The following is a 13,114-nucleotide window of genomic DNA, read 5'->3' as shown; positions in this document are numbered from 1 at the left end:
TTCCAGAGAGAGCTCTTCTCAGGAGCTACTGGCAGCACCGCAACAAAGCCCTGCCTCTCTCTTGGAGGATACACTTATAATGGCTACCTTTATAGCAACTATAATCATTCACAAACTAGTACATATTTCTGGCTCCTTATTCTGTTTTGTTAATCTTTTTTTACAGCCAGAGTTCTGTATTTCTTTTGTTAGGTGGCATTTTGGCTTATTACAAGATAGGCTCTCTCTCTGAATCTATGTTCTCACATCAAAGAGAAAAATATTCAACAAACGCTCCATAAACCATGGTTTATGAAGCATATGAGGATAGATCTTAACAGAACGATTGAATCTTAAATTGGATTAGAAACCAGTATGCATAAAATCAGAATAAGCTCTTTATTTCTGTAAATCTTTATGGTCTGTTCTCATTGTTGGGTTTTTCTAAGCTACATTCTGGTCAACACATCTACCTAGCTTTTTTGTCTTTAGGAAATGTAGAAAAGAGCATGAAAGAGGAACCACACGTTGCATCTGCTACTTTTGCTTTTGCTCAAGTGGATACCCCAGGCAGAGAGTATACAAGGGTAAGTATGCAAGAAGATAGCTAGACGAAATAATAGGTATTTGAGAAAAAGCATTTGTAGCAGCACCATCATTGGCTGCTGGTTCATTTCCTGTTCCAATTCAGAGTGCTGGTTTTGACCTGTGAAAGCCTGTTTGGGCCCAGGCTATCTGATAGGATGTGTCTCCCCATATAACTCTCCTCAAGTCTTAAGATCTTCTGGGGAGACCGGCCTCTCAGACTTGTTACTTTTACACGTGCATGTGACAGGGACCCAAGGATGGGCCTTCTTGATGGATGCCCCCAGGTTATGGAATGCTCTTCCCTGTGAACCCAGGCTGAACTGCTTTTTCTTTCAGAGACAATTGCAAGCATTTTTGTTTTCACAGGTTTTTCATATTTAATATATCTAGATGCCTTGTGCTTGCTGTCCTTATATCCTTTTAATGTGTGTATGTTTTTAATGCTTTTGCATTTAAAAATCTTTTTATAGAGTATGTTTTAAAACTTCTATGTTCTGTAGATTTTTAATTATCCATATATATTGTTTTAATTTTTAGTTTGTTCTAATGGTCTGTGAGATGCCTTGAGTCCCACCACCTGGGAAAATAGCACTATGCAAATATAATGAACAAATAAATAGAGTTATAAAAATATTGTACAACCATGTTATATGTGTTGCAGGACTAAGATTGTTATTCATTTTCAGTCATAACTAGAGATGGGGTATTCATATTTGTTTACGAATATGAACTCCCCCCCCACAGATGAACACAACGAGGGTCCCGCCCACTCACCTTCCACTGTTGCTGCAAGCTCCACGCTTGCTATTGCTCTGGAGCTCGCAATCTGCGAGCCGCTCTTTGACCCTGCAGTGAGGCTTGTCCTCCTGCCAGGAGTGGCATGCAGACCGCAAGCTCCGGAGCGATAGGAAGGGAGTGCGGAGCTCGCAGCAACAAAGGAACATGAGTGGCCAGTCCGACACCAGGGGGCTGGACTCTTGCTATGTCCACCTGTGCTGGGGTATACGAATACCCCTATCCCTATTCATTACCTTTCTCAAGACGGATATTGTGGGAAGTCCCATATTTATTTAGACTGCCTTTAGACTGAGGAATTGTATTTGTTTTAGGATGGAAAGATAAGTCATGGCATTTCTCAAGATCGGTATTGTGAGGAATGCAATGTTGTTGTTGTTGTTTAGTCATTAAGTCGTGTCCGACTCTTCGTGACTCCATGGACCAGAGCACTCCAGGCCCCACTGTCTTCCACTGCCTAACGGAGTTGGGTCAAATTCATGTTGGTAGCTTCAATGACACTGTCCAGCCATCTCATCCTCTGTTGTCCCCTTCTCCTCTTGCCTTCACACTTTCCTAACATCAGGGTCTTTTCCAGGGATTCTTCTCATGAGATGGTCAAAGCACTGGAGCCTCAGCTTCAGGATCTGTCCTTCCACTGAGCACTCAGGGTTGAGTTCCTTCAAAATGGATAGGTTTGTTCTCTTTGCAGTCCAGGGGATTCTCAAGAGTCATCTCCAGCACCAAAATTCAAAGGTATCAATTCTTCGGCAGTCAGCTTTCTTTATGGTCCAGCTCTCACTTCCATACATCGCTGCTGGAAAAACCATAGTTTTGACTAGGCGGACCTTTGTCGGCAAGGTGATGTCTCAGCTTTTATAATGCTGTCTAGGTTTGTCATCGCTTTCCTCCCAAGAAGCAGGCGTCTTTTAATTTCGTGGTTGCTGTCCCCATCTGCAGTGATCATGGACCCCAAGAAAGTAAAATCTGTCACTTCCTCCATATCTTCCCCTTCTATTTGCCAGGAGGTGATCGGACCAGTGGCCATGATCTTAGGGGTTTTTTTTTTTGTTTTTGTTTTTTTTGAGCTTCAGACCATTTTTTGCATTCTTCTCTTTCACCCTCATTAAAAGGTTCTTTAATTCCTCCTCACTTTCTGCCATCAGAGTGGTATCATTTGCATATCTGAGGTTGTTGATATTTCTTCCGGCAATCTTAATTCCAGTTTGGGATTCATCCATTCCTGCCTTTCGCATGATGTATTCTGCATATAAGTTAAATAAGCCGGGGGACGATATATAGCCTTGTTGTACTCCTTTCCCAATTTTGAACCAATCATTTGTTCTAACTGTTGCTTCCTGTCCCACATATAGATTTCTCGGGAGATAGATAAGGTGGTCAGGCATTCCCATTTCTTTAAGAACTTGCCATATTTTGTTGTGGTCCACACAGTCAGAGGCTTTTGCATAGTCAATGAAGCAGAAGTAGATGTTTTTCTGGAACTCTCTGGCTTTCTCCATAATCCAGAGCATGTTAGCAATTTGGTCTCGAGTTCCTCTGCCCCTTCGAAATCCAGCTTGTACTTTTGGAAGTTCTCATTTCCCGTACTGCTGAAGCCTACCTTGTAGGATTTTGAGCATAACCTTTAAGTATGTCAAATGCTAGCAACTGTATGTTAGTTGGAGCATTGCCCTTCTTTGGGATTGTGATGTAGACTGATCTTTTCCAATCCTTTGGCCACTGCTGAGTTTTCCAAGTTCGATGACATATAGAGTGTTGCACCTTAACAGTGTCATCTTTTAAGATTTTAAATAGTTCAACTGGAATGCCATCACCTCCACTGGCCTTGTTGTTAGCCATGCTTTCTAAAGCCCACTTGACTTCATTCTCCAGGATGTCTGGCTCAAGGTCAGCAACCACACTATCTGGGTTGTCCAGGACATCCAGATCTTTCTGGTATAATTCCTCTGTGTATTCTTGCCACCTCTTCTTGATATCTTCTGTTTCTGTGAGGTCCCTACCATTTTTATCCTTTATCATGTCTATCTTTGAACAAAATGTTCCTTTAATATCTCCAATTTTCTTGAACCTATCTCTGGTTTTTCCGTTTCGATTATTATCCTCTATTTCTTTGCACTGTCCGCTGTAATGAGAAGAACATCTTTCTTTGGTGTCAGTTCTAGAAGTTGTTGTTAGTCTTCGTAGAATTTGTCAATTTCATCTTCTTTAGCATCGGTGGTTGGTGCATTAACTTGGATTACTGTGATGTTGAAAGGTCTGCCTTGGATTCATATTCAGATCATTCTATCTTTTTTGAGATTATATCCCAGTACAGCTTTCTCACTCTTTTGTTGACTATGAGGGCTACTCCATTTCTTTTACGGGATTCTTGCCCATAATAGCAGATACAATAATTGTCTGAATTCGCCCATTCCCATCCATTTTAGTTCACTGATGGCCAGGATGTCAATGTTTATTCTTGCCATCTCTTGTTTGATTGCATCCAGCTTACCAAGGTTCATAGGTCTTACATTCCAGGTTCCTATGCAGTATTTTTCTTTGCAGCATCGGCATTTTCCTTTCACTTCCAGGCGCATCTGCAGCTGAGCATCCTTTCAGCTTTGGCCCAATCACTTCATTAGCGCTGGAGCTACTGTTCTTGTCCTCTACTCTTCTTCAGTAGCATGTTGGAAGCCTTCCGACCTGAGGAGCTCATCTTCCAGCATCATACCTTTTAGCCTTTTATTTCTGTTCATGGGGTTTTCGTGGCAAAACTGGAGTCGCTTGCCAGTTCCTACTCCAGGTGGATCGCGTTTAGTCAGAACTCTCCACTATGACCTATCCGTCTTGGGTATCCCTGCACGGCATAGCTCATAGCTGCTCTGAATTACTGAAGCCCCTTTGCCATGACAAGGCTGCAATCCGTGAAGGGGAATGCAACATAATATATAGTAATTATGAATATATACTTTTTCACCTAAATCGTTGCATCCATATACTAAAGCATTTTTTCTGGCCAATTTTGATTAACATTGGCCAACATCCTTTTAGTTCTACCTGTAAATGGAGAACAAACAGCATAACACTTGGAAGAGAATGCTGCATTAAATTAGCATAGATATTATCTGTTTTGTATCAAGTAGTGGAAGTCAAAGTGTAACTAATAATGTCTGCACCTCTTTTTTTATTAGCAGCACTTGGCTGCCAAAAATTATGCCATTTGCTTTATGCTGCCATAAAATAACAATAACATTTTAGCCATTGGAATGCTTTTTCACGCAGGGTAAGTTCAGGTTTGTTACAGGATATTAAACATATCTTATTTTTCAAACTTTTAGGAGAATCTTGAAGAAAGAAAAGTTGGACACGAACACCCTGATATAGAACCTTTTGTCCTGAGCATAAGCACAATTGCGTCTGCTATTGCAAATGCTTCTGTTAGCGCAGAACCTTCACAGCTAGCTGCTTTGATGATGAAACTCTCAGATAAACACAGAGAAGGAACAGATATTCCAGACATTGGCAAACTCACAGATTTTTCAGTCCTCAGTCAGCTATTATCCAGCAATATAGAAAATAGTCCATTTGATATTGAGAAATATCTCAGAAGAACTGGTGAAACTGAAAATGACAGCAAGTCCGAAAACATTATTAAACATGAAGAAACTACCACAGATGGTCACAAATTGTTTGAAATTTCTAATGCAGGGGACCTCAGCAAGAACAATTTCAATATCAAGTATGGAAAAGAGAATCAGTGTATGGAAAAAATACTCGAGGAAAGTGGCTTCAAAGAATCCCATTGTGATATCAGTTCTAAGCAGAAAAAAGAAATGGAAAATACTAAGGCACCATGTAATACAGGTGAAAGTTTTCAGTCAGAGAAACTGGCTTGTGTACCCAGCTCAAAAGAAGAATTATCTGAAAATGCTAACCTCCCTTCAGAGGCTAGTGCAACAACGGTTCCGAGTGAGTTCTAATTTTAAGAATTGTTCCCTAAACATTCACAAACTAAACATAAAATACAGTTTTACAAGTGACACAAAGAAAAGCTTAAGATTATTGAATAAACTTTTGGAAGTGAGTAGTGTGATTTATAATAGGAAAAGTAAATCTTTGATAAGTAGATAATAATTCCTTGATTTAGTAGTCCAAGATACATGTGTTCATATCATAAATGAAGTGTTGGCTTGTAAAGGATGTACATGTTCAATTGAAATCTACAATTAAGATATGGTCTGATCTCTCCCTCTGCATTGCTGATGTAGGAGACTTTGCCAAAGAATTGTGTAATATTCAAAATGATGTGTTCCTATTCTTGTGAATATGAATGATCACATAAATTGAAACTCTGCCATCTTTTCTAGCCTTTGCACAAAGGTTAGTAAGGTGAAGGATATGAGTGATTGGAAGGGATAGGAAGATTTCTGATATTTATACTTGTCAGTGTAATACTTTTCCTTTCCTGGAGAGTACAGACATGCCTGTAGCGACCTGAGTGAATCCAAAAAGCTATATCTGTATATGTGTTTCCGAGGAATAGTCACCTGAAAAGCTAGTTACAACTTTGGTTTAATATATGGGTAGTATTATTTCCATTCCAATTACTCCATTTGACTCATAATTAATCATTATTTAATGAGATGAAGCATTTTTGAGATTCTCAACCCTATATAACTGATATAGCAAAAAGGAAATAATCATCCTGTGTAAACTTTTTTCTTTATTTAGCTTATAAAAAAAATGCAACCAAGAACATTCTTTCCTTCAATTTAATGTCTTTTCCAGTATTAGCTTCCCCTCTTCCAGGATGTCTCAACAAGGAAACAACTATGCATGAAGTTAAATACCAGCAGAAGCAAGATGGAAAGGTCTTGAAAAGGAATGCTTCATGCAGCAATGAAAAACATGTGACTTTTGAAAATGCATCTCCTGATAGCAGGGATGCTGTTGGTGAGTAAAAATACAGTTATGTCAATTTATTAGTCTCAAATATTAGTCTCAAACAAACCAGGAAAAGGATGGGGGAGTCCACAGCTAAAACTGTGCTCACGACCTGGGGTTCAAATCCCAGGTAGCCGGCTCAAGGTTGACTCAGCCTTCCATCCTTCCAAGGTCGATAAAATGAGTACCCAGCTTGCTGGGGGGGACAATGTGTAGCCTGTATAATTAAAAATTGTAAACCGCCTGGAGAGTGCTTGTAGCACTATGGGGCGGTATATAAGTCAAATAAATAAATAAAATAAATAAATAAGTAATGGCTAGGACATCATGAATTAAAAGCGAGGAAGGAATAAACAGGAATGCATGCTCAACTCACCTGTAGTCCCTACTTGCCTCAAATGGAGTTTTAATCTGGTACAGCTTTGATTATGAAATTAGCCTTATTGTTTCTGTCTTATGTTTTGCTTGGAAGATGATTGTTGTTGTTTTTTAAACAGTACTGTCAGTAGAACTGCATTAAAGAGAGATGCATTTTGTCTGCCATATATAGTACAGATTATCTTGGATTAAGCTATCTTTCAGGATAGAGTTTTCATAGTGTAATGTACGACAAGCATGAAACACATTGACAATTTCAGTAATAAAGCACCATTAAAAACTAGCTCCCAGAAAAGGAGCCACAACTAAGGCAGTCTTTAATGTTTGGCAACCTTATAGATTGTAATTACTGTACGGGGAAGATTTCTATGACGTGTCATGTTTTTTTCTGCAACCTTTGTTTGAGTTTATGGGTGGGTTTGAACATGTGGGAAAGGCCAGGTTACTCATAAACATGTTTGAATATGCTTTTAAGTTCAAACGTAGCTTGCAGACAAATACTTAAGGTAGAAAAATCTACAGTGGTGCCTCGCAAGACGAATTTAATTTGTTCTGCGGTTAATGTTGTCTTGTGAAAAATTCATCTTGCAAAACGCGTTTTTCCATAGGAATGCATTGAAATCTAATTAATGCATTCCTATGGGCAAAAAAAGTCAGAACAAAGTCAAATTTGGTTTACAAAGGGATTTATTAAGTGCTCTTTAAAGCCATACATATTGTGCAGATAATTTTAAAAATTTCAATCAAAAAACTTTAACTTTTTAAACATCATAGAAATACATTTAAAAATCAGCAAACATGAGGCAGGAACAAAAAATGGAAAACATTTGTCTTGCGAAGCACAACCATAGGAACATTTGTCTTGCAAGTCATCAGTCCCATTGCCAAAACCATTTGTTTTGTGAGTTTTTTGTCTTGCGAGGCATTTGTCTTGCGAGGCACCACTGTATTTGAATTCAAGGCACTTACAGCCTTAAAAGGCACATTAAACAAGCAGAGAGTACATCTCTTAAAATATCAACATTCTTAAAAGTAAAAACGTATGAAAGTAAAAATGATTACTTATTTCAAGCATACTGTATGAGCACACACAGAAAATTAATAAGTTCTCTAATTTCTCACCAAGACAGCTTCCAGTTTGTATCTGTGGAGCAAAATCCATGTTCTCTTTGGTGGTGCTAATACAGCATGTTGTTTTCAGCTGGCATGCTTTCTATATGTTAGCAATTCACTACCAGACCAATTTTCTTCAATATGAAACATGTTAATTAAAGTTTCTGAGGGAATCTGTATTACTTTTATTACCCTTGCAAACTCATAATGAAGCAACTCATTTTTCATAGGTTTTGAAAATCTTTTTTGGGAAGTTCTTCCTACAGATTTAGATAGAAGTAGCCCCCAATTGTCATTCTCTCCACAACCAGCAAAAACAGCATGAATGAATTCAACTTTTCCCCCAAATATAAAGGTGCAGCTGTTCTATTAACTGAACAGAAGCTCTCAACTCCTGTTCCTGGTGTGAAGATTTCAGACGATGAGCAGCGCAGCTTCAGGCCTTCAACATCTCCTCTTATCCATTCATCTCCAAGTGAAGCTTCAGAAACTGCTCTTTCAGGGTAACAAATATGAAGAACATAAAAGCAGAAATGGGGATTTGGATCTGGAGTGAAAATAATACAGATCAGGGTGGGCAAAGTTTGGCCTTTGGGCCACATGCAGGACCCCAGGGGTATTTTTGTGAGTCCTTATGCCTCCCTAGAGTCCTCCATAGTTTCCTGGAGCAAAAAGAAGGATGCAAGAAGAAAAGGTTTTCCTGTTCTGAAATCAAAACTGGAAGTGTCTATTGAAACACTTTAGGTTTTGTCACCCCCTCCCCAATATTAAATGGTCATTGTTTACCACACCCAGGACTGGTCTGGCTTTTGGTGGATGCTGGGGACTAAAATTTGTTCCCCAGACCTAACCAAGTTATCTACATCCAATCTAGATGGAGATTTATAATACTATTGAGTTGTTTGTTTCTAATGGCAACACTTCTCTGGCATTTCGGGCAGAGGTCTTTTCCATCACTCACCAATATTGTTATTTTAACCATGCTGCCAACCATTGAATATGAGATGTGGTCCTTTATTTGATCATCCTTTTATCATATATTAAGAAAGGTTGCTTCTCTCCTGTACAAGACACCTTTAGTTTTACTAGTTTAAAAAGTCATGTAATAAAATGTACCCCTAGAAAATTATGGAAGAAATACTGTATAAAGTGGCTTTATATGTATAAGAGCCTTGTGGCGCAGTGGTTAAACTGCTGTACTGCAGCCAAAACTGCTCACAACCTGGGGTTCAATCCCAGGTAGCCGGTTCAAGGTTGACTCAGCCTTCTATCCTTCCGAGGTCGGTAAAATGAGTACCCAGCTCGCTGGGGGGGGGGGGCAATGTGTAGCCTGCATAATTTACTTGTAAACCGCCCAGAGAGTGCTTGAAGCACTATGGGGCGGTATATAAGCAGCACGCTTTGCTTTGAACTTTATATATCTTGAATAATTTGAACTAAAAATTGAGACATTGCTGCTGTTTAATATAATTATGCACTAGAAAGCCAGTGTAACTTCTGTAAAGTGAGACTTGCAAAAAGAGTTGGAGTGTTGTAGGCTAGGAATGAGACTTTGTAGTTGTAATAGATAAAAAGCAACACAAAAGAGGCTCTCTTTTTTCAGATTATTTTGTTCATTTTTGAAAAAAACTGAAATCTGAATAATTAACAAATGAGAAGAACTCAGAAATTTTGGATTTCATTTGGATTTCCTCATTTAGATTACCTTCATTTGACCCACATATGTAAAATTGCCTCACTGTTTCTGAGGTCAGCTAGCATCTTCTTTTGCACCCCAAAGGGTACTCATGTGATTTGAGAAGAACATATTGATGTGAGTGGCACGGGCACTAACAGCACCCTTTCATGATTGTTGATGATTTGATAACAATGATGATGAAAGTTAGTGGTGTGCTGCATAGATCTGATGATGATCAACACCATGGTGATTTCTCTTTTTCATCTGTACTGTTTCCTGCTGAGGCTGAGAAGTAGTGATGTGAAGATAAATCTGAACTTTAACATTTGCTAACAGTTACAAAGATCTGATGATGGTTCCTTTTTCTTCCTCACGTACTGTTGTTGCTGCTTGCCCTAGAAGTAAAAAAATTGGCTGTCGCCTTGTCCCTCCTTTTTTGGAAGAGTTATGAAAATTCTGTAGGACTTCATTTGGTCTAAGCAGCAGAAACAAAGTGGGAGGACCTGGAAGAGCCAATTCCTTGTGTGTTTAATAAGAGGATTGAAACCTTTATGACCTGAAAACAAATTGAGGAACTGGGCTCAGAAGTGAATAGATAGCCAGTGCTTCTTAAACAGAATAATATGCTGCAGTTGCTCAGCTGCAACAAACATCCTGAAAGCTTCCCAAGGAGTCTATCAAGGCAGCTCTGTAGACAGATTAATCTGAATCAAACTCATGAGTAATGAAGGCAAAGTCTGCCATTCCTTAATAGAATTGCATGTGACATGCCAGCCTGAAAAGGGCACACCTAGCCATCATTGCTGTCCATGCTCTCCAGTGCCAGATCTAGAATGACCCACAAGCTCTACAGATAACATAGATGTAAGTGAATTTTTAAAATCTTCCTTATGCTTTCTTACTTAGATCTGATTGTCCTTTCACAACACCTAATTTTAAGGAATCCTCTTGCAATGATAAGATGTTACCACAAACAGAATATAATGATCCTAGTTTTAGACGACTGACCTTCGTTTCTGCCACTGAAAAAACCCTAACTTTGTGTAGTCCAGAACAATGTCGAGTAAGTAGGTTGCTGAGTGCTTGACTTTTAAATGCAAACCTTTACATCTGTATTTTTTTTTTGCAGCCAAACCTGTTTGTGAATTATTTGCAGCAGTGTAGATAGCGTATTGACTTCGCTGGCATCATTTGCCATGAATATTATTTCTACATGAACACTGAGTTATGGCTCACAGTTTCATTATTTCCCTCCCTCATATCTACATTACATTGGCAGGGCTGATTGACAGTGATATTGCGACTCTTGCACCTAAACATTACAGTGGACCCTCGACTTACAGACGGCTCGACTTACAGACTTTTCGAGTTACAGACTTCTCTGGCTGCAGAATTTAGATTCGACTTGCAGCCGGAGAATCGACTTACAGACCAGAAAAAACCCAAAATGGAAGAAAAATAGAATAAAACCCGCCGGTTATGGGATTAATTGGTTTTCAATGCATTGTAGGTCAATGGAGATTCGACCTACAGACTTTTCGACTTGCAGCCACCGTCCCAATACGGATTAATTCCGTAAGTAGAGGGTCCACTGGAGTAGCACTTTTTCTTCCACTCAGCATACATGCTTATTGCAGCTTCATGAGATTCCTGGAGAAGTCACTATCTTGGAAGCACTATAAGATTGCTGAGTGAGAAGCTCAAGTGAAATATCCACTCAGACAAAGAGTTAAGAGCAACCACTATATTAGCTGTTTTACTTTTTCTAATTAGAAAATAAATTTATTTAACACAGTATTATTTCTCCATTTAAAATATGTCACTAGGTACATTCAGTATACCAGCCAGTACAACATTCTCACATGAAAGAGTAGGCTGCTCCCATGTCTACTGATAAAGGCCATTTTATTCAGGTGAACTTCTGGCAATTGACTGGTTGCTAGGGAAGAGACTTGTAAACAGATGTTAATATATTTTTTTATTATCATACTTAAATTTTTTAAAAATTCTGTTCTCAATACTCTGATTTCATTTTGCTTTAACATGATCTTTTAACTTTTTTTGTTCTGTCTTTCTAGTTAATCTTTTATTAAGCTGCTTTAAGTCTCAGTTTTGAGAGACAGGATCAAGAAAATAAAATATTTCCCTTCTTGAAAAATAAATCAGTTGTGTACTGTTTAAAGTTACTTTTGCCTAGTTTTCTTAGTAAATTTTTAATATCAGTGAGAGATGTATATGTTCTGGATCTTTAATAGATACTTGTTTGCGGGTATGAAGACAACATGTTCTCAGAGGTTAATATTTACATTGCATCAGCAGATTGATTTTAATGTATAATACATTGTTTTCTTTAGAAGGCAACTGTGTAAAAATATGCAGATACCTCATAAGATTGCTAATCTTAAAGTTACCGTAAACTGTGAATACTAATCAAAATGCTAATGCTTTCTATTCAGAATAATCGTGCCAGTGAATTGAGCACAACAATAGTTTGGACCAGTCCAACTTCGTTATTGGAAGGGGATACTGGAAAAAACACTGCTTTTCAAAATAACAAGCAACCTTCACAAATCACGAGCACAAGGAACTATTCTCAGAAGCAAGAAAGAAATGAATCTACATATTCAGTTGTACCAGAGGACCAGAAATCAACAAGAGAGTTTCAACAAAAAAGTGGAGATCAGTCTAAACAGAGTTGTGGAGATAATACTAACCGTGGGCAAGTTGATACACCTGCAGGACAGCATGACTATGCCTACACAGCACACAGACCGACTTTATTCTCTCTAAAAAATGTGCCTGCTTATAATGATTTATATGGCTGTATTTCATTAAATCAAGACAGAGCAGATTTCAAACCTCATGGTGCTACTTCTGGAATTCCTACCCTGCTAACGGGATGCTCCCTTAGAACAACTCCATTTGCCCAACAGTATCTAGGAAGCTTGCCATCTCACACAGGTGTTGCATTACCTCAGTACCATGTTGGTTTTCCTTCAACTTTTGGTCTTCCAGCAGGATTGATTTATTCTACCATTCCTTTGGGTCACATTCAAAACTCACTAACAACTGGAATGTCATTAAGTTCAGATGTTAGGCCTGGAGTATTGGGTACAGCTTCCGATCAGAATGTAACAACCAGCCAAAATGTCTGTAATAGTACATCACGTACAGGGAAAGCATCTGATGCTGCTGGACCTAGACAATGGGAGGAATCTGTGCCATTTGGATTTGGTAAGTCATTTTTAACAGTTTATCCAATTGGGATTTGATAATTGTCTGTCTGGAAAATACTGAACAGTGTAGTTAGTAAATCTGCTTATTTGTATGATAAACATTAAATGTGTATATATATGTTTGCCTAGACTCAGAGTTAAATCTACTGTTGATCCTGCATAAAATGTGAAATGAGTGGTAGTTACTAGTAACAAATCAGTGATTTCCTGCTGGGACAGTAACAAAACATTCTTTAAAAGCATACAAATATGCAGTTAGCCACCGACTGACTATTATTATACTATCCAGAGTTCTTTTATAAACACTTAAAGACTTCTAAGATGCTGTTATGTACAACATTAAATCATTATCCTAAATAGTTTTTTAGATTATCCCAGTCTAATCGTTTCAGTGTGTTTGTGCTGTTTTTGATTAAACCTTTTA

The 13,114-nt window shown here is 38.4% G+C and overlaps 1 protein-coding gene across 8 annotated transcripts in view; it reads left to right on the top strand.

Annotated features, from left to right (window-relative positions):
- CEP192 (centrosomal protein 192) overlaps positions 1-13,114 on the top strand; it is a 99,348-nt gene that overhangs the window by 29,798 nt on the left and 56,436 nt on the right. For all 8 annotated transcript variants that reach the window (XR_013544153.1, XM_072998778.2, XM_072998781.2 and 5 more), the window contains 6 exons: positions 472-566; positions 4,680-5,310; positions 6,130-6,294; positions 8,132-8,279; positions 10,361-10,517; positions 11,911-12,688. Coding sequence is in view for 7 of the 8 variants with exons in the window: in XM_072998778.2 (XP_072854879.2) it covers positions 472-566; positions 4,680-5,310; positions 6,130-6,294; positions 8,132-8,279; positions 10,361-10,517; positions 11,911-12,688 (1,974 nt within the window). In the remaining variant the exon portion in view is untranslated. The remainder of the gene's footprint in view (positions 1-471; positions 567-4,679; positions 5,311-6,129; positions 6,295-8,131; positions 8,280-10,360; positions 10,518-11,910; positions 12,689-13,114) is intronic.

This window comes from Pogona vitticeps, chromosome 4 (genome assembly GCF_051106095.1).
Source record: "Pogona vitticeps strain Pit_001003342236 chromosome 4, PviZW2.1, whole genome shotgun sequence".
NCBI classification, from domain to species: Eukaryota; Metazoa; Chordata; class Lepidosauria; order Squamata; family Agamidae; genus Pogona; species Pogona vitticeps.
Note: the sequence above shows the minus strand (reverse complement) of the source record. Positions and strands in the feature narration are given on the sequence as shown.